The sequence below is a fragment of the Anas acuta genome, chromosome 8, assembly GCF_963932015.1.
Source record: "Anas acuta chromosome 8, bAnaAcu1.1, whole genome shotgun sequence".
Lineage (NCBI taxonomy): Eukaryota > Metazoa > Chordata > Aves > Anseriformes > Anatidae > Anas > Anas acuta.
In genome coordinates this window covers 16,751,203-16,769,974 of record NC_088986.1, presented here as the reverse complement: position 1 = coordinate 16,769,974, position 18,772 = coordinate 16,751,203, and the positions used below count along the sequence as shown (strand labels likewise).

At 41.3% G+C, this 18,772-nt stretch overlaps 1 protein-coding gene across 2 annotated transcripts in view; it reads right to left on the bottom strand.

Moving 5' to 3' along the window:
• The window catches only part of RGL1 (ral guanine nucleotide dissociation stimulator like 1), a 75,138-nt gene that overhangs the window by 9,671 nt on the left and 46,695 nt on the right, over positions 1-18,772 (bottom strand). For both annotated transcript variants that reach the window (XM_068691107.1, XM_068691108.1), the window contains exons 5-11: positions 15,517-15,701; positions 12,385-12,509; positions 11,541-11,756; positions 7,138-7,241; positions 5,901-5,985; positions 3,383-3,472; positions 1,021-1,107 (exon numbers count right to left, since the gene is read on the bottom strand). In XM_068691107.1, the coding sequence (XP_068547208.1) occupies positions 1,021-1,107; positions 3,383-3,472; positions 5,901-5,985; positions 7,138-7,241; positions 11,541-11,756; positions 12,385-12,509; positions 15,517-15,701 (892 nt within the window). The remainder of the gene's footprint in view (positions 1-1,020; positions 1,108-3,382; positions 3,473-5,900; positions 5,986-7,137; positions 7,242-11,540; positions 11,757-12,384; positions 12,510-15,516; positions 15,702-18,772) is intronic.

Here is an 18,772-nt window from a genome sequence, read left to right as displayed (position 1 = left end):
TAAAGTACAGACCTGCCCTGAGGAAGGACCTTCTAAAAATACCTGTTTTCCAATCAGGTAGAAACCACAGCACTCATATATATATGAGTCTCCAAACAATATCTGTTCTCATGGCCTAAAATGCATGCAAAAAACAAACTGGGCTTTTGCCTATACTGTAAGTTTAGCAGTGTTCCAGCAGGCTTGAGGAACACCAGCTCAACACAAAGCACAGACAAATGGGAAAGTGCCAGAAAGAAAATGGATATATAGCAGCTCTACTCAGGCCTGCCTTACTGCAGTTTGCAAAACAAACTACAAACAAATCATCAACAGTTACCAGCTCAGACTGAAGTGTATTTGCTCATTCCTATCATAACTATCAGCACCAGCAAAATGAAGGCTGAGTGCCTGCAACATGGCTCCTCAAGTATCTGCGTTAATTGGGGCCCAGTTTTCAAAGGTGTCTAAAAACCTTTGAAACAAACACTTGAAAATTGGGCCCATCCTCAGTTAAATCCTCTGTTAAATGACCAGGCTCCCTTGCAATCCTTTTTTCCTTCCTGTGCTCAGTTGGTGTCCCTCTGCTTGTTCAGCTAAAGAGAAATTAGAAGTCTTTAACCACTTTAGGGCTCAAATACCTCTGAGTAAATACTGAAACACTTCAGCAATCCCTCTGAAGTACCAAAGTTGTTATTCTGTATGCTTTACCAATTCTTCACAAACATTTTTATACCTAAAACCTTGTTTTAGAAAAATAAAATACAATAATGGAATGCCACCTTCTTTCTTTCTTCAAATTTTCTTTCTAAGTTGATAAGACAAAATGCAATGCTGAGCTTGTCTGTTGAAATAAATGGCATTCTTAAATTCACGCATGGTTCCCAGTGCTAATAAAAATGCATATTCCCTCCTCTTTTTGGAACCAGATTCTTCCAGTTTTGAGAAACACACAAGAACACAGTGAAAGATACAGGAACACATGCAGACAGCACTGTAGAAGATACACAAATGCATGCAGTAAAAATTGCCCAAAAATACCTCAATATAGTCCTGAAGGGCTGTGTCCAGCATGGTGAGATCAGTGAGAAAGGTACCCAGGTAAGGCACTGTGCCTTGCATTACTCCCTGGAAATGATCAGAGCAATGTTGGATTGACTGAGAAATGGTAACAATTAGAATGCTAGAATATTACTGTATTTAAAAAAAAGAAATAAAGTAGTTTGCTTAACAAAACAGTGGTCTTATAAATGAAGTTTTCTTTCATTGTAATTCCCTTGGTATCAAACCTAGAATTTAAATGAAATCCTTATGAGAAGCAGGATGCTCTCATTAGTGCCTTTCTATTGCAACATTGTCACCATACATTGATTTTTAATGATCACGAGGAAACCCAACTTGTGGAAGGAGCACTGAGCACTGGCGGAAGCGTTCCTCAGTTACCTGCTACAAGAGAGAGGGACAGGGAATGGTCCTGGCTAGCTTGTATATAGGGTTTCTCTTTTTGCTTCATCCAATGGGTTTTTAATGATGTTGCTTTAGCATATGACAGTCCAGTCACATGGAGAGACAGATTCTTTTTGTCCAAGAAAAATGAACTTCTTTCCCTGCCATTCCCTGCATTTTATTTACTTAGCATTCACATTTTAACTTTCTAGTCTACTACCAGTTGTAGCATTCAGGCTCTTTCTACAGTTGTGAAGGGAATGTTTATTCCTACCATCCAAAAGAATCTATTTTTTCCAGTCAAACTAAAAGACAAATAAAAAATCATATTCAGCAGTTTTGCCTCCCTATCCCAGATTTCTCATCCCTGTCCTTTAAAATCTTTGCCAACTTTGAGACAAAAGCCATTTTCACCAGCAGACTGGAAACCAGATTTTACAAAGCAATCTCTGTAATACAAAGTCCATATAATTTTCAAGCTATCATGTCAGAAGCTTCATGAGTCTGTTTAAAAGTAAACAAGATTTCTGCTCTAGCCAGAGCTGATTCTCTTTATCGCAAGGATCCCATTATTTACAGTACATCTTTTACTAAATGAAATCTGTAGCTTTCCCCCTTGTTACTATCTAAAGGATAACAGGAGTAGTTGAAAGGCTTGTAGGAAGACAGTTGAAAGTGATGAGAACATGTTTATATTCATCAATCATTTGTTACTCTTTTTTATGACAAGGTTAGTAAATCTCAGGGAGACCTGAAACTAAGCCAACCCTTGGCTCAGCATCCATCCTGAACAGCTGGTTTGGATGTGAAACAAATGCAAGCAGGACAGGAGTAGCACCCATTTATCCCCTGTCAGGGAACAGGAGAAGCTTAGTGCCAGGGAACATTCTGTGGCACCCACATACATCCAACAAATCCTGAAATTTTGGAGTTTAGGAAGTTGAAGTCCCCCATCAGGACAAGAGCTGACGATTTCACAATTTTTGCCAGCTGCCTGTAGAATTCCTCATCCGTCTCCTCATCCTGGTTTGGTGGTCTGTAACAGACCCTCACCAGGATGCTTGCCTTGTTGGCCTTCCTGCCAATCCTAACCCATAGGGACTCAACCTTATCATTCCCAGACTCAGTCTCCAGTTCCACAACATCAAAACTCTCTCTGATATAGAGAGAGCACCACTTCTGTGCTGCCTGTCCCTTCTGAAGAGCCTATAGTCAGACATTGCAGCACTGCAGTGGTCCCACCTCATCCTCACCCACCCATCTCTCAAGCTCCAGGGCCTCAAACCTGTTGCATAAGGGCACCTGGGGAGGCAGGGCCAGTAGAGATGGGGGTTGCCTGCGATGTCGAGCAGGGACCTGTTTCCATTCCTCCTCCTCTCCTAGGTCCCCTGCCTCTGCCCGACAGGTCAGGGGGTCCACCCCCATTTGAGGTGTCTCACTCTGGTGCCTTTCCTTCAAGCCTTGCAGGGAGTTGCTCCGACAGTCTATCTCCCACTCTCACTCCCTGATGGCCCTCAACCTCTCCACCTCCTCCTCGAGCTCTGCCACCAGGCTGAGCAGGTCGTCCACCTGCTCACACCTCACACACACAACATAGTATGTATTACTTGCTTACTATTATCCATGGCATAAGGGAAATAAAGCTTTGGGCATGTATCTACAGGGACAAACATTTTGACTGCGTTTTCAGTCTAAACTTTTCAGTTCACTTGCTTAGTCTCAGTTAGTCAATAGTACTGATGTTTTAGTAATTGTTTTGCACAACAGAAGGCATATTCAAAAACATTACCTACTGCCCACTCGTTTTCTTAAATTTTCTAGATTTTCTTTCTCGATTTTGCTTTTCATATATTTAGATTTTTGCTTCTCTCATATCTATCTAGATTTTGCTTCTCTCATATCACCTAATAATCACATTACCAGTTCAGAAAGGGGAGGAAAAGGACACCAGACGCACCATATCTTTTTGGAGTTGAAGTCGCCTCTGAGTTCTTTTCTGATTTTCTTTCACACTGCTGTCCAGATTTGCAAATTTGGATGTTCCTTCCTGTAAGGGAAGTAAAAGATGATTAATGGAGGAGCAAAGTGGTAAGCTGGCAACTACATTCATGCAAAATAATTGGAAATACATTTAACCAGGCAAGCTAGATTAGCAAAACTATTTGCTATGCAAGTAAATATGTGTATATGTACATATGATGATTTTCTGGGTCTCAAGCACTGCTTGGGAATCTTGGAAAAATCCCACAGGATGACCATAGGGGAACTTTTCTGCAAAATACTTCTACTCTGATCAAATCTAAATGCTATTGCAAACCTCCTAAGAATTTAAATCAGAGAAGCTTAGGTATACTTCACTTGTCCAGATGCTTCTCTGAACTCCGTCCTGACACTCAAGCTCAAGATTTCTGTTTAATTTCCTAATCAGGACTGCTACAAGTAAACATCTCTGTCTTATGTAATGCTTTGTTGTTTTTCTTATGCTGCAACACAGAGATCCAGCAACTAACCTCTGTTGCTTATTGACTAATCCAAAAACATGCCGGAAATGGAAGTAATAGGTTTTGATCTCCACAATTCCTATGAATGGATGAGCTATTTATTTCACAATAGATCTGCACCCTGTATTTCCCTGGATCCATATGAGATGCTGCAAGTTACTGTTATTTTTTTCCAGTGGCCAGATAGATGTGGCATGAATCATCAAAGTCTTTTTAAGCTTGCAAAAAAACAACAGCCTGCACTTGTAAAGAGCCTCTCATTATGCTTACTTCTCTCAGTCACAGTTAATGAACAGATCAATTAAACTCTGCCTTTCCTTCCTTGGCTGATAAAAAGAAGCAAATGAAGAAGGAATATCAATGTCCTGAAGATACTGACAGGTAAATGAGATTCTCTAGCAGCAGCAAATGGCAGGCAGGTCCAGAAGCAGCTGCAGCTCGCAGCAGAGATGTTGTCTGGGGAGAAGAGAACAGAGCTCTCCCTCTGTGTCGGACAACCCATTTCATATGGTGCTTTGTCTGCTCTGCACTTTAATTTGCAGGTTGGATAGGCAAGATCAAATACAGCTTCCCTGCAGAGACTATTTATAGTGAAACAAAACAAAGACTTTAAGGATACAGTGGACGTTAATCCTCCAATCATTATAAATTGATCCAAGATGAGAACTAGGAGAGGGGTGCGAGCTAATTCCTTGGAATTTTCCCCCTCTGCTTTCAAAATGTTTGGCAAATCTACTTACAGCAGCTGAAAAGAGTGACTTGGTGGGAGTCAGAAGGTCTGGGCTTGGATTGGGCTGTTATTCTCTCTTTTTAATATTTAGTTCTATAAGCTGTTCCAAATGCACATTTTTTAAATTGAGCTACAGGTCGATCATAAGTGGATGATAAACAACAGACTGACAGGTTTGAATACGCTCACTCACCATTCCTGAGCAAAATACAGTGTTTCAGATATCAAGGCAATGGGGTAAGATACAAATGCCAAATAGACTGGATAGAACTGCCAAAAAGTAAACTAGTTAACTGGTTTATAGAAAATTTTTATGTAAAAAGAAAACTTTGCCACTGACGCATTCCCTAGTTTCCAGATAATGTAACCTTTCCTTGCTATTATTTCTCACTCTTTCCAAGCTCCTGAGCTTGTTGGGGTTTGCCCAGGATAGCATACAAGTCACACTGTTTCAGACAGAGCCTGCTTTGTTGGCCATCTGGCCACACACAGAGCAGGAAGCCTGTTCCTTCGAGATTCCCAGCCCTCTTTTCTAGTTCCAAGAAAGGTATGGGATAGTTGGATAAACATCTTAGCATAACTACTCAGTGGCATTGTTCCAGTGAAGTAAAAGGCACTACAGTGGTGCAACCCAGTTGAGTTGTTTGGAGCTGCTTTCTACTCATCAGTGCAAATTTGAGCTTTTCCAGAACTGCTCAGAGGGTGCATAAGCTAGCAGCTTGTCTCTCTGTACAGAGCACTACAGAGCCAACATGCTAATTTGTAGCTCATCTCAATAAAATTACACTGTGCAGCACCTGTTACCTCTGGTTCTGGCTCCAGTGCTATCCACAGGTACAATGTGGCACTCACAGGTGTCCTTGAGCTAGACATTGCTGTGCCCAAGGGAGCATGACCCACCACTGAACCACAGCAGCCTGACATTCAGTCTGGGGGGGCTCCAAGAGTGATGACAGTCCTGACCCACTTTATTGTGAACAAATCAATACAGGATCTGTGCAGCTGCAGCCTGCTGTTTGTGGGTATCCAAGTTCAACAGGCTAATGCTGGTATAACATTATTTCAGAGACAATGAAATCACTTCTCACCCGAGCAGAAAACCCCAAACTTACAAGCTACAGACCAATCTTCCCTGAAGCACTGCATACAGTAGCTCAGGAAGAGATGAGCTTTGGCAGCTGGCTGGAAAAGTGGCTAACTTCAGCTTTGAGATTACAAACCTTGCAACTCAAGCTAATTCTCACCTTCATTAGCAGCTCCCTACTTGTCAAATAATTGTCATGATCTGAGAAGATATCAGACAGCTCTTCGAACATCAGCATTCTGTCCCTGTACAGGAAAAGAGTTGAATCATTCAGATTATTAGTATTTTAAATCAGATCACATTACTGTGCAGCTCTTTTTCTTCATGAACTGGTAACAGCAAAGCATGTAAAAATACCAACACCATGATGCATTCAAGGAGATGCTCACATCTCCTAGGAACCCTTCTGAGACCTGGTGCTCTCAGTAAAGCCTGAACTCTATTTGACAGTGTCGTAAAACCTATAGGTACTCAAACTCTGAGCAGGGTTTTCAATCATGCTAGGATACAAAATTCTTGCAAGAAAGTGGATAAATGGATACACAAAGGAACAGAATGCTAGCTGAGATCTGTATTCCAAGTATTTCATTTTTGCCTTGTTTCATGCCCTCAGTAAAGCTGTAAGAAATTAATATATAAGTCCCTTTCCATTGCCCAACACTGCAAACTCACAAACAGCACTATTTTGAACATTTCAGTGGAGCATTTTGAACATCAAGTGGAAGGAAAAAACAGCTCTTTTTCCGGGAAATGCAGAAGCACACTTCATGGCAGGGTGACAGTTTTCTTTGTTTATTGAAGAAAAAGGAGAGAAATCTATTCTTCCCAACAGAACAAGCAGAACAACATCTTTCCTACACAGGGATTTCTGGTAGCATGCAGTAAATACTCCAATTGCACCAAAAGGTATTCCACTGTAAGAAATATTATTTTAAATACAAATCTGAATTTTGTAGCTTGGGGATATATTTTAAGGAAATCTCAGGATAAGGAGAGAGTTTGTAGGAACCTGGACCTCCTCCAACTTCATGGGAGAGAAAACAACAGGCAGCTATCATGGTGCCGTTCTGCTGACCTGAGAGCAGTGTGCATGAGCTGGGAAAGCAGCTAGTCCCATATTTTTCAAAATAGGCTGTGGAAGATCCAGTATGCTATAAAGTGGCTATATGCCACTGTCCCTGAAGGCAGGGTGCTCTCAATACCGAAGAGAAGCTCACAGCATTCAGACCCAAAAAAGGGTTCTGTGCCTCACAGGTTCTTCTGAAAGAGAACAGATGTTCATGAAGGAGAATGGGAAGACTGAGAAGAACATGATGAAAAGAAAGAGCCCTGAACTTTTTGTCTTTGTCTGGGGCTAGCCACAGGAGCAGACAGCAAGGGGAAAGGGGGAGGCTTACTTTGGAACAGACGCCCAGGTCTTCTTTAGCCGATAGATGGAGTTGGACTGCAGTGCTGAAACGATGGCCCTCAAGGAGGAAAAATTCTTCAGGATCCTACATTCCTGTGAAAGGAGTGGTTAGAAGTACAGGAGCATTAAATATCAGCATTATGTCTAGGTTAGTGCTCTTCTGCTTGACTGGTGTCATGCTTGCTACATATTCTTACTCCAAAGCAGGCAGCTGCACAAATACTGAGCATCAAAAATATCACCCCCCTTCCATTCACTGAACACTTTATGGGCTTTGACACTTTTTTCTTGTTTTCCTCACTTTCATGTATTTGTGATGATGTTGCAGTGTTACGGGTTCCAGTTCTATAAAAAAATAAAAGTTGAAATGAGCCCATGAAGCCAGGCTAAAGAGCACAAATGTTATACTTCTCAAAAAGCCTTTTATAATTACTGATCCCTTTTACCCTTTAGGGGGAAAAAAACAAGCTTTGCCTCTTTGTTTGTTGCATTTAAAATCTAAACCTTCAATCATCTAAATGTCAATTAAAAAAAAAAAAAAAGACATGCAAAGGAATAACCTGTTATTCAAGTATGTGCACCTTGTTAAAGAGAAAACCTTCCAAGTTTTTCCAGAGTTTCAAATCCTGACAGAGATTGGTTCATAGACATTTCTTATAGAGCTTCTCTATGGCAAAAGTTCCTGTGGAAAAAGACACAGAAAAACCTCGTCCTCCAAAAGAAGAGCACATTAAAACAGATGGAAGCAAGGATAGGGGAAGTCTGGCCTGTGACTCTTCAAGGGACTCCTGTAAATCCATCGGTGGTTCACAAACCACAGCATGGGTGCCACAGATGTAAGACAACTCTTGCAAATATAAGCTCTCACAAACAGGTGTCTGTACATGCAAATTAAGCAGACAAAACACATGCCAACTTGCCTGCTGCACATAAATGACTGTATTCAAACTACAGTTCTGATTTAGCAAATTTTTATGGGCCTGATTATTTGCACTAATAAGACTAATTATGTCAAGTGTCCTTACAGTGAAAATAGACATAATTTATTCTCTTTAGAGCAATTTCTGCACAGGACTGAAAAAATGTAGAGCAAACTTTATATAAACTGAAGTCAGATCTTAATGTACAGTAACTGCTCATGAGTTGCACTAAAATTGACAGAACTAAGGGAAGTATTTTTACTCTCATATATTTACTTAATACGTATATATATTTAAGACTCAGCAACTTAGGAGGTTACATTTAACAAAATAATGCTTAGAAGATGACTGACTGGGCAGACTTGACTTGAAGCAGGTTGGCAGTTAGGCTAGATAAAGACCAGCCTAAAGAGCATGTGGCAGGACACCCAAGACCTGAAAGCTGCTCTTGCATGGTCCAGAGCCAAAAAAGCCACATAACAGTTCTTGCTGGGTGACAGACACATTTGAGAAGGAGACCCTTCTTTCTTCATGTTCAACTTGTAATTCAGGCTGGGGAGAATAATGGATTCTGAGACAAATTCTTTTTTTTTTTTTTTTTTTTTTTTTAAGTATGACAGGAGTTTGGACTAAAAGCTCCAAGTTGGATCCACTGACTTAAAATGCATGTAAAATTAAAACCTCATTAGGAATTCAATATTGGACTTCATGTTCTCAATGTTTTAACTGACTGCTAAACTTCACCACACTTCCACTCATATATGTTTTTTTTAAACTGCCTTGAACAACTTTGTTTCATGCTGCGTCTTTCACAAGGGGAAAACCAGAAAGAATCCTACACAGTGCTCAAAAAGAACTTTGATTTTAAAAGTTAAGCATAACAGGATATTAATGATTTTTACTTTTTATTTTTAAAGAAAATATCGTGTGCATAAAATTGGCTGCTTCTGCTCAGGAACCTTAGAGGTAGGTGGAACAGGGAGAGCTAGCAGTTTATTCAGTTTTCCTTGTAATCTAAGAAACTCAATCCAGAAGTCACAGATAAGTAATATAGAACTCCATGCTGCTAAGTTACAGTCAGTTGTCAGTGAATAACTGCACTTTAACGAGTGGATAATTTTCTAATTTGGGCATCTAACCAAAACACTCATTTGCATGCACAAAGCAAGCAACTTTATTCAGAAGTGGGCGGCTAAGTCTATTTGCAAGTAGCTGTTCTACATATGTAATTACTTTGTATAGCATGCACATGCATTTTTCACGTGCTTTGCTAAGATGGAGAATTTAATTATGTGTGTGAATTAAGTAAAGGGAGAAGTGTTGTCTTAACAGAGGTGGAGAACAAGGTTCTCCATTCACAGAACAAGGATCACGAGCATGATGCCTGGCCTGGCTTCCCTGGGCCTTCCTAATGTCCCATGATGAGCAAGAAGCTGCTCCATGCTTGCTCACCCAGATTGCAGCCCAGTGTGCCGCCAAAAGCCCGCTGTACCTGGTACCTATGCAAGCCAGAGATCTGCACACAGAAAGTAGGAACCAAACTCCCTAATCCATTCACGTGGGCTATAAAGCAGGCATCAGATGATAACAAAAACGAGCCAACTTGAGTGTCAAAACAGAGGTGAAAGACTACTTCCCCATACCAGTTTCCTGAACCATGCAGTTGCCAGAGCTTAGGTGCCAGTACTAACAATGCTGCCTCTGGAAGGATAGAAGCGCATTGTCAAGGTTGGAAGGCCTCTGTCTGGCTTGAGCTTTTTATGACTGCTTATTTTGTATAGCTTTGAAAGAATCCATGTGATTCTTAAAACGAAGTCAACACATACCCATATTGAAGTGCTTTGATGTTCTTTTCATAAAGGAGACCTAGTTTAATGCCAGCTGCCCAGTGATTTGAAGGGGAGTTAAAAAGGTTACAGGGAAATATAAGAGAGAAAATCTAAGAAATTAGCAAACTGGAGTTATGTAAAGGTGTGCTAAACTGTTGTGCAAAGATTACGAAACACAGAATCTCTTATAAAACAAAGGAACTGAAGCAAAAAGTAATAGCTTGTTAAAGAGAAATACAAGACAATGACAAAGCAGAAAAGCAAGAAGATGAGACTGGTGCCATAGTATACCTCTGCTTGTTCCTTCCGGTCACTGTTTCCAACTCTTTCTGCGCCCTCCCTTCCTCCCCCCCCCCCCCCCCCCATTCATTTGTATATACAATGTAAACAGTGAGTAAGTCAGTAAGCAAATGACTTTTTGAACTTTTTTGTTCTGGAAACTTCTTCAGGCCAAACAATATTTCATTTTTCCCCTGTTAAAAAGGTTACTATTTTTTTGAAGTTAGTTTTGTCTGCACTTACTTCTAATCTAGTATTTATTTTACTTTCACATGAACATACACACATATATAAAGGTGTGTGTATGAAAACACAAACAGTTGTGCTATCTCCCACCATTCCGATTCAGCTCCAACAGGGCTCACAGATGCAGGGGAGGGAGCATGACGCTCACTCACTAAATATTAATGGCCAAAGGCTGAAAAAAATGCAAAGCTCATTCTGACTGCCTGCTGCCTGCACCACTGCCAGTTCTTCATTCTTGTCCAACCTTCCTCCAACATCTGGGTAATATCATAAAATCACAGACTGGTTTGGGTTAGAAGGGACTTTAAAGACCATCTGGTTCCAACCCCCTGCCATGGGCAAGGACACATCCCACCAGCCCAGGCTGCACAAAGCCCCATCCAGCCTGGCCTTATACACTTCCAGGGATGGGGCATCCACAGCTTCTCTAGGCAATCTGTGCCAGTGCCTCATTTCCCTCACAGTAAAGAATGTCTTCCTAATATCTAATCTAAATCTACTCTCTTTCAATTTAATGCCATCACTGCTCATCCTATCACTTCACTCCCTGACAAAGGGTCCCTCCTCAGGTCTCCCTTTAGGCACTGGAAGGCCACTAAAGGTCTCCCTGGAGCCGTCTCTTCTCCAGGCTGAACAATCCTGTTTAAACAATGGTTTAAAACCATCACCTCTTGTCCTGTCACTACACTGTCTGATAAAGTGAGTGTAACAGGGATCAAACACCACGTCACTTCATTCACTAATACACGCAGTATTTTCTTCCTAGGGAATTGAACTGATTGAATTTATACCCATCTCACCATCAATGTTATATTATCAAGTATATGGCACTCTCCATCTCCAGGGCACAGTATCTGTCTCACCAGTTAATTAGCACTCACAACCCTGCAGAGACCAGCATCAATGCCATTTCCACAGAGGGGGAGGAACTAGGGAAAGGGGTGGCAATGTTTCATCTCCTATTACCAAGAAAGCTGGTCCAAACCAGAAAGAATTGGAGCTAAGATGTTCACTGGCCTGGTACCAATGCATACAACCCCTTCCTCCCCTCCCAACATATTCCCTCACTCCAAAGCACTTGCACAAGGAACATCAACAATCTAGAATAAATGCTTTACGTGCGCAATATGAATCCACTTCTCAATGATCTTGGCTCTCTGCTGTGTTTTGAGTTCCTTGCTCTTCAGGATAGTGCTGACAACGCATTTGGTAACTGCATTGAACTGAGCAATGGTGGCTCTGATGGTAGGTGCCAGGTGCTTGTTTTCTTTCTTATCCCTTCGAGACCAGATGCATCCCAAACAGTGGTGGGGCACAACTTTCTTGAAGAGCTTCTAGAGTGAAATAGAGGTGTCTAAGTCAGCAGGATTCTCCTAGATCTCTATTGTCCACAAGAAACACATGTTTACAGTACAAATTAGATCTAATGCTGTATTACAATGTAAGTATTTGCTTTCTCTTAGATTAAAATATACACTTTGGCATGCTCTTCATAAGCTTGATGCCCTAGAAGAATTGCCAGCTAAGTAGTCTTAGGAAAATAAGAGACATCTTTATACAAGTTGCATGACAAAGGGGCAAACAAATTATATAGTGATATTTTGAAGCAAAATGATACAGACAAACCAAATCAGAGTACTACAATTAGAGTACCTCTACATCGTCAGGCCAGGCAGCGATATAGGCAAAAGGTGGTATTTTTCAGTGTCAAATGTTGAACTTTGAAAAAAAAACTACATAGTATACATTCAAAACTTTTTTTTTTTTTTTAACCTGCAGAATGACTGAAGGAAAAAGCCCTGTGAATAAAGCAAGTTTGGATAACCAAGCAGAGCTGTGTTCTCTGGCCCAAAAACAGACCTGTTCTGGACCACTGTACTTATATTGAGATTATTTAGAAAAAATTTAGAAGCCCAGCAGTATTTCCCCTAGCATTTCAAGTAGTACATATACTCTACATACTGCATCCATGTATGTAAGCTGCTCTGCCACAAGGTCTTCTCGGAAAAAAGAGAATTCTTCTGGACTGCTAATCTCCATTTCCTCTTCATCATAGAGGTTACAGGGGGAAGTGCTATGGATCCCATCTGTTCAGGATGGAAAATATGGTTTAGTAAATTTACAAAGCAAACAGTAAATCAAAGCAACTGTTAACTTATTTCAAAGTTATTTTGTTATTCTTTTTCAGTATTTATGCAGATTTTTAATAAAATGAAAAAAAATCAATTGGCAAAGGGACTAGAACTTGATTATATACTCAAAACATTACATTAGGAATGTTCTTATATCTGGATTACTTCTCCCATTCACAGAAGGAAAGGGAGATACCAGATTTTACTGGCACCATTTACACTTTCACAGGACTACACAGACAATATTAAGGAGAGGCTGTTCCAGCTTTGCATATCGTCCCTCTCTGCGAATTTTTCCCACCAAAGGGAATACACCGAGCATCTACAGCATTTAGCTGAATGTTTCTTTCAGTTTTCACTGAGCAGCAGCAAAAAGTGCAAGAGGGCAACTCTCCTCACTAAGGGACCAGATCCTGTGTCGAAGGGAAGGGATTTCACAGATGTTCCCATGTTACCTTTTGACTCCCACATGGAACAAAGCTACATTAAAAAATAAATAAGTAAGCTCTTATTTCCCATGGTACAGGAGGAAGTCAAACAGAAAATCCTTAAAATAAATCCTCTTCTTAATCCCTTTTGCTGGAAAGCAACAGTAAGCACCACAGAACTAAAAAAATGGGACTTTCCCTCTTGTTGAAGATGAACAACAAAAGTACTGAGTTTACTACCAGTGAAATTTCATTAGGGAAAACAAGCAGTGCATGTCAGAGTATGCTATGCAATACTTTGTATCCAATTAAAGCAGAACAAACATTAAAGCAATAAAAGTAGATAGTGGTACTTCATCATTGTTTTCCAAAATACTTGTTTTTCCTTTCTTCATTCATTTGCAAAACCTGAGCATCAAAACCTGCTACAGTTCTGATATAGCAAGTTATAACTACTGGCTGTGTCCAGATTTCCATTCCAACTGTACAATTTATTGACAGAGGTAAATATGATAAACAGAGACCTCTGTTCCAGTCTGATTTTTCTGTGGGTGTTTCGTAACAATATGAATAGTTAAATGGACTTCTCCGCAGCTGTTACAAGAGTTACATATTTTGGCCATGTAAATCCTCATTCTCCTCTCAGCTCATGCAATTCATCTGAAAATCCTCACCACTGAGTTGCAATCCTATTCAGAAACTCACTGCTGTCTTTACATTAGGTCCTTGAGTGCAACCCAAGATTTTCCTTTTTTTTTCATGCCTATTTCTCCTTTCACCTTCATGTTCACAAATATGTAACCAGTCTTCTCCCTACTTCCTAGAAAGCTGGGACCCCTCTTGTACCAGAGTATCTCCACTTCTTCAGATGTCTTTGATCCAGTCAATCCTCTCAAAGGCCCACTGCACTCTTGACTTCACAGAGAGGGATGATGCACCCTGTCAGAACTGCAGACTCTGGCTCACCTTGCTTTGTATTGCTCAGGCTGGAAGCACCAAGGCTGGAAATAGCTTTTATCGATGCATCTGGGACTGCAATCTAATCTACTGGGATGGACAATGGCAGCAATGAATGGGGGTTTGATTATTTGATTATACAAACCAAACTGTAGGATTAGGACCACATCTGTAAGTTTACAGTACAATATGAGTGCTTTAGAACAACAATCATCAGCTAATCTTCAAATCTGACTGCAGGCAACACATAAAGAGTTTTGCAAGAAATCTCTAAAATGAACAAAGATGGAGCATCAATAAAATCAGTGACTACTCTAAAACTCTTCTCTGTAGAACCCTCAGGTTAATTGCATTCCCCTACTCTTCTTTTATTCTAAATAACAGACTCTGTTCTGCCACAAATTGGAAAATGTTATCATTCAAATTGACCTGTCCATAACTCAGAAAAGAGCCTTTTCAACTGTTACTTCTGGAAACAAGTGCAGAAGCAGGGCTGCTGGGAACTTGTGCTCGCTTTGAACAACAGACGAATCTAAATATAGCTCTTTTAGGCTCTCTTTGTTTGACCTGTGGGAACCAAACCCAGGAAATAACATCAGTAGACATACATCATCAACCCTGTCCACTTACCTGTGTTCAGTAAGGAGATCACTTGAGCTCTGTGCAGTACTCCTTTTTATGTTCTTTTTGATGGCAGTGTTAATTTGGCAATTCACCATAATTATGCATTGACACGGTATTTCTGGAACATCCGGCAGACGAGATTTTATGCCGGGGATGAAATGTTTCTTTTCTGTCATTTCCTTTATCCTTTATTTCATGAATTACTCCCTCTTGCCCCTCTGCCAAACCTCGAAGTTGTTTTTAGTTCTCATTCATACACTGTATGAGTTCCTAGGACTTTTCAGCTTATGCCACAGGAAACTTTCTGACCAGGATAAGGGTATGTGTCAGGCTTGACACTGCACACAGCGTATTTGTGTTACTACAGTTCACTATTGTTTCAGTAGATTGTGACCCCCCATAACGTAAGCTTTTCCTCTGTCCTTGGATACCAGCAGCCAGCCACTCAAATAGGAAAAAACAGCCACAGACACTTCCTTTGACATGATGGTAACTAGGAAGAAAAGCTTCATAGCAACACAGCTTGTGACTCAAGATTTATTTTGTTGCAGCCCAGTAAGATGACCTTTTTTTTTTTTAATTGATTTGCTTGTTTATTTTGGGGATGGGTTTTAAGTGAGAAAACCTGAGGAGCAGCTGTGTGTTTTAAGTCAATGACACAGGGCGTATGTTGACAGTTAACTACTTGACTGCTGTAACAATCTTGAGACTTTGGCTGAATATTAGAAGCACTGGAACTCCCAGTCCTCCTTTGAATGAGCAGGAAAAGGCACCTACACTGCACTGTTCACACAGAACCTGCAGTCTCATTCAGAGATTAAATAAATAATAATTGGTGAGCCTCATAATATTGCTTACAATTAGGATGAGTATTAACGAAATGCACTCCAGATAAATCCCTGTGGTACCACACAGCCTGGGAAAACAGAAAGAAAGAAGGAAAGGAAGCTTACTATTGTTTTCGACTTCTTGCTTCTGGAACTGCTCCAAAAGGTTCTGCGCCCTTCTCTCTGGGTCAGAGCCAGGCATGCTCCTCTTCAGGTAATCCAGCAACTTCAGCAAGCACAGGTAGTTGGGCGGCTCTCTGAAATCCTCAGAGCACTGGTCGAGCCACGCTCGTAAGATTGATGCTATCGCACTGAAAACAAATACAGAGAGAACACGCTGGTTGCATACCATTTGTATCAATGCAACTGCACGTATCCTTAAAATAAAAACACAGAGACCTTCGCACTCCTCATCAAGGCAGTATGAAGAAGCTTATGAGCATGGAATTGCATTTGTTCTTTTTTTTTTATGCATGCAATCTTATTAAGATACCACTCAGATTTTGCCAGTGACCTCAGTGAAGTTGCTGCTGATTCACGCTACTACAAGTGGATCCATTTACAGCCTCAAAATGCATAGCAATGAAGAATCAAATCCACTTAAGCTATATGGAGTCCCTTCTATTAAACTCAGGATATCAAGTAATGATAGATAAAGCAATTATGATAACTAATAGAAATAACTCTCTACCAAGCATATAAAGTCAGTACCTCGAATAAAACAAAATCATTTTCCATCACTGGCATTCATTATTTGCCTTTGTCAAGCAAGCAAGACTTGCAAATTATCTTGGAGTTATGCTTTTTTTTAAATAGCAGAAGTATCTTCGCTTAGCTGTACTATGTCCGTGTTTGACTAATACTAGACATTATGCACACAATCAAAAGCAGAACATAATTTCTTAATTCACTGTTGTGCCAGTGGGAAAAGCTGTGGCCTGGTGCGGCTGCAATGTTTGCTCAGTTACTGCTCCCTGGGATGCTGTGGAAAAATATAAGGGAGGAAGCAAGGTATTTGTGGTTCCTTCAGGGCAGCAGCTTCCTAGTGGAAGTGCTAAATCAAACACTTCCTCCAGTGCCCTTCCTCTCATCTATCACCACCGCTCAGCCTGGGGTCTCGATCCTAAGCTATGTAGTCCCACAGCCCGTATTACTCAGACGTGTCTGCTCTCTTAGTAGAGAGACTGCCCACTGATCGAGTCTTGGGGTTTATGTATGCAAAAAAGCAGCCTAAGCCTGATCCTAAGCCCCAAGAGCACAGACTGTTAGCGAGGTTACCATGTCTGTGAAGATAAAACCCTAGTCGTGGCATGCGTAGCCTGGGCAGTGCTACATTGCCAGTGCTCCGTGCCAGGCTTGAAGAACAGAGAGAGCTGAACCCAGAAGACGGATTGTTTTTGTATGAACTGTCTGAACTGCAAAGCAAAAACACATCACCAGAATTTGGATTTTACCCTTAGCCCAAAGAGAAGGAGGTGCTGTCAGATTACAGCACACAAAACTGTTTATCTCTCTTGTGCAAGGAAAGAATGCTTGAAAGTGATAGGAGTGGTTTAAGAGAGACGAGACTATGAGATCTTGGATTCTGCATAGCACTGTGTCAATAGATCAGTTATCAGGATATTTTGTGGCACCAATTAGACTGACCAGAGCACAAATCACAAGCTGGGGAGTCACAGATGGCATATGAAAATACTTCTTAAAGAGAATTTAGTTTAGCTGAACTGACAGAGGGATTAAGAGACCATAACCATTGGGTGCAGTCACATAACGCGACGCACCAGCCAAGGCCACTGTTTTATGATCGCCTACTGCAGTATTGAGAACAGGACATAACATGAGAGAAGAATACCATGGTCCAGGCACTTGGCTTCTGAAGTTCAAATTCTCAAACACAGAACACCAAAGCAGTGGCTCAGGGTCTATCATGTTAACAGCTGCAAAATACCCAGGGACAAGCCTGCCAGGAGGACCAATCTCTCCTCAATTTATGAGCCTGTAAGAAGAGCTCAGTAGGAAAATGGATTACACATTCAGACTCCTGTGCAACGAAGAACCCAAAAGCCAGCCAAGAAAGCTGTCGCAGCAGAGCCGCAGACAGATGCTGGTACATTTGTTCTGCAGACAGGGAACTACAACAACATCTGGTTAAGTCAGCTGCTCAGTGACACTCAGAATAAGCTAATAGTTAAGAAAGAGTAAAGATCACCTCTCTCGGTCTCATCTCAAGCATATCGTTCCTTCCTCAAAACTCAGTTTAACTTTTAATCCCGTAGAGATGTCATTTTCCAAGTCCCATCCAGTTTAGTCTGTTGTTTTTTCTATTTCCTTCTCTGGTATTGTGGCAACTTCAAACTTCTAGTTATTGAGAGTATTTGGAAAGCTGTCAGTAATACTGTTTGGTTAGGCTAGCTGACAGGAGAAACTCTGCAATTACAATTTTAGAGCTACAAAGAGTACTTACAACCAAAAATTAACATGCAAACACAGCCTGGGTTTCAGGTTTCACTGCAAACATGGAACAGATGGTGCAGCTCTGAAGACTCATCACATTTGAAAGCCATTTCGGACTGGGTTTTCACGACTCCACTCAGCCAAGCTTCCACTGCGCATGCAACCAGTCAGGGCTTTGCTATTCAGGCCAGTGGGTGCAAAACTTTCTACCTGGGGCTCCAGGTCCGCTCCTCTCAGCTGGGACAGGTGTCACGCTCCAGTTCTCAAGGTGGGAGCACAGCCACGACAGAGACATCCGCAAGCACTTGCTCTACTCTCCTGCCTGCCCATGCTTTTCCATTGTCCCCTCCCACCCTGCACAAGCCCATGACAAACACCACTGCCCTATGCCTGCAGTAACTTCATTTCTTTTCTGCTGCAGGCAGGGAAACACTCTACCTCATTGCAGGCCCTATCTGTGTGCTTTCTCCTGCTGCATACCGCTTTTCCCCACGTCACAAACTCACTCTCACCCCTACTGGCTCCACTGCCAAAAATACGTTGGGAATTCTTTTCTTATGAGCATTTACCAGTTCAGCAACGATTTCTTAGGAGGAGCCTCTCCACAGGACACTTTCTCGTACTGATATCGTTCACATACTAAGCTCAATTTCCAGAGGCTTGGTTGCTGGCCACTTTCATAAGCCAAAGAATAAACAGAGTTTAACACAGATCCAGTCTCCCAGAGCAGGGTGAAGAGTTCACAGCCGTTACAGATGCTGATTTTTGGCAGCAAAATAATTTCAGGCAAGAGGGGAAATAGAAAAGAGTAAAAAGGTACACTATGGCCTACTGACCTCCTATTGCCCGACTTCCTACTTGGTGTGTCAGGGGGAGGAAGCTTCCTGAAAACAGGCTGGAAAATGGCCCCTATCTTGCAGTAGCTTTA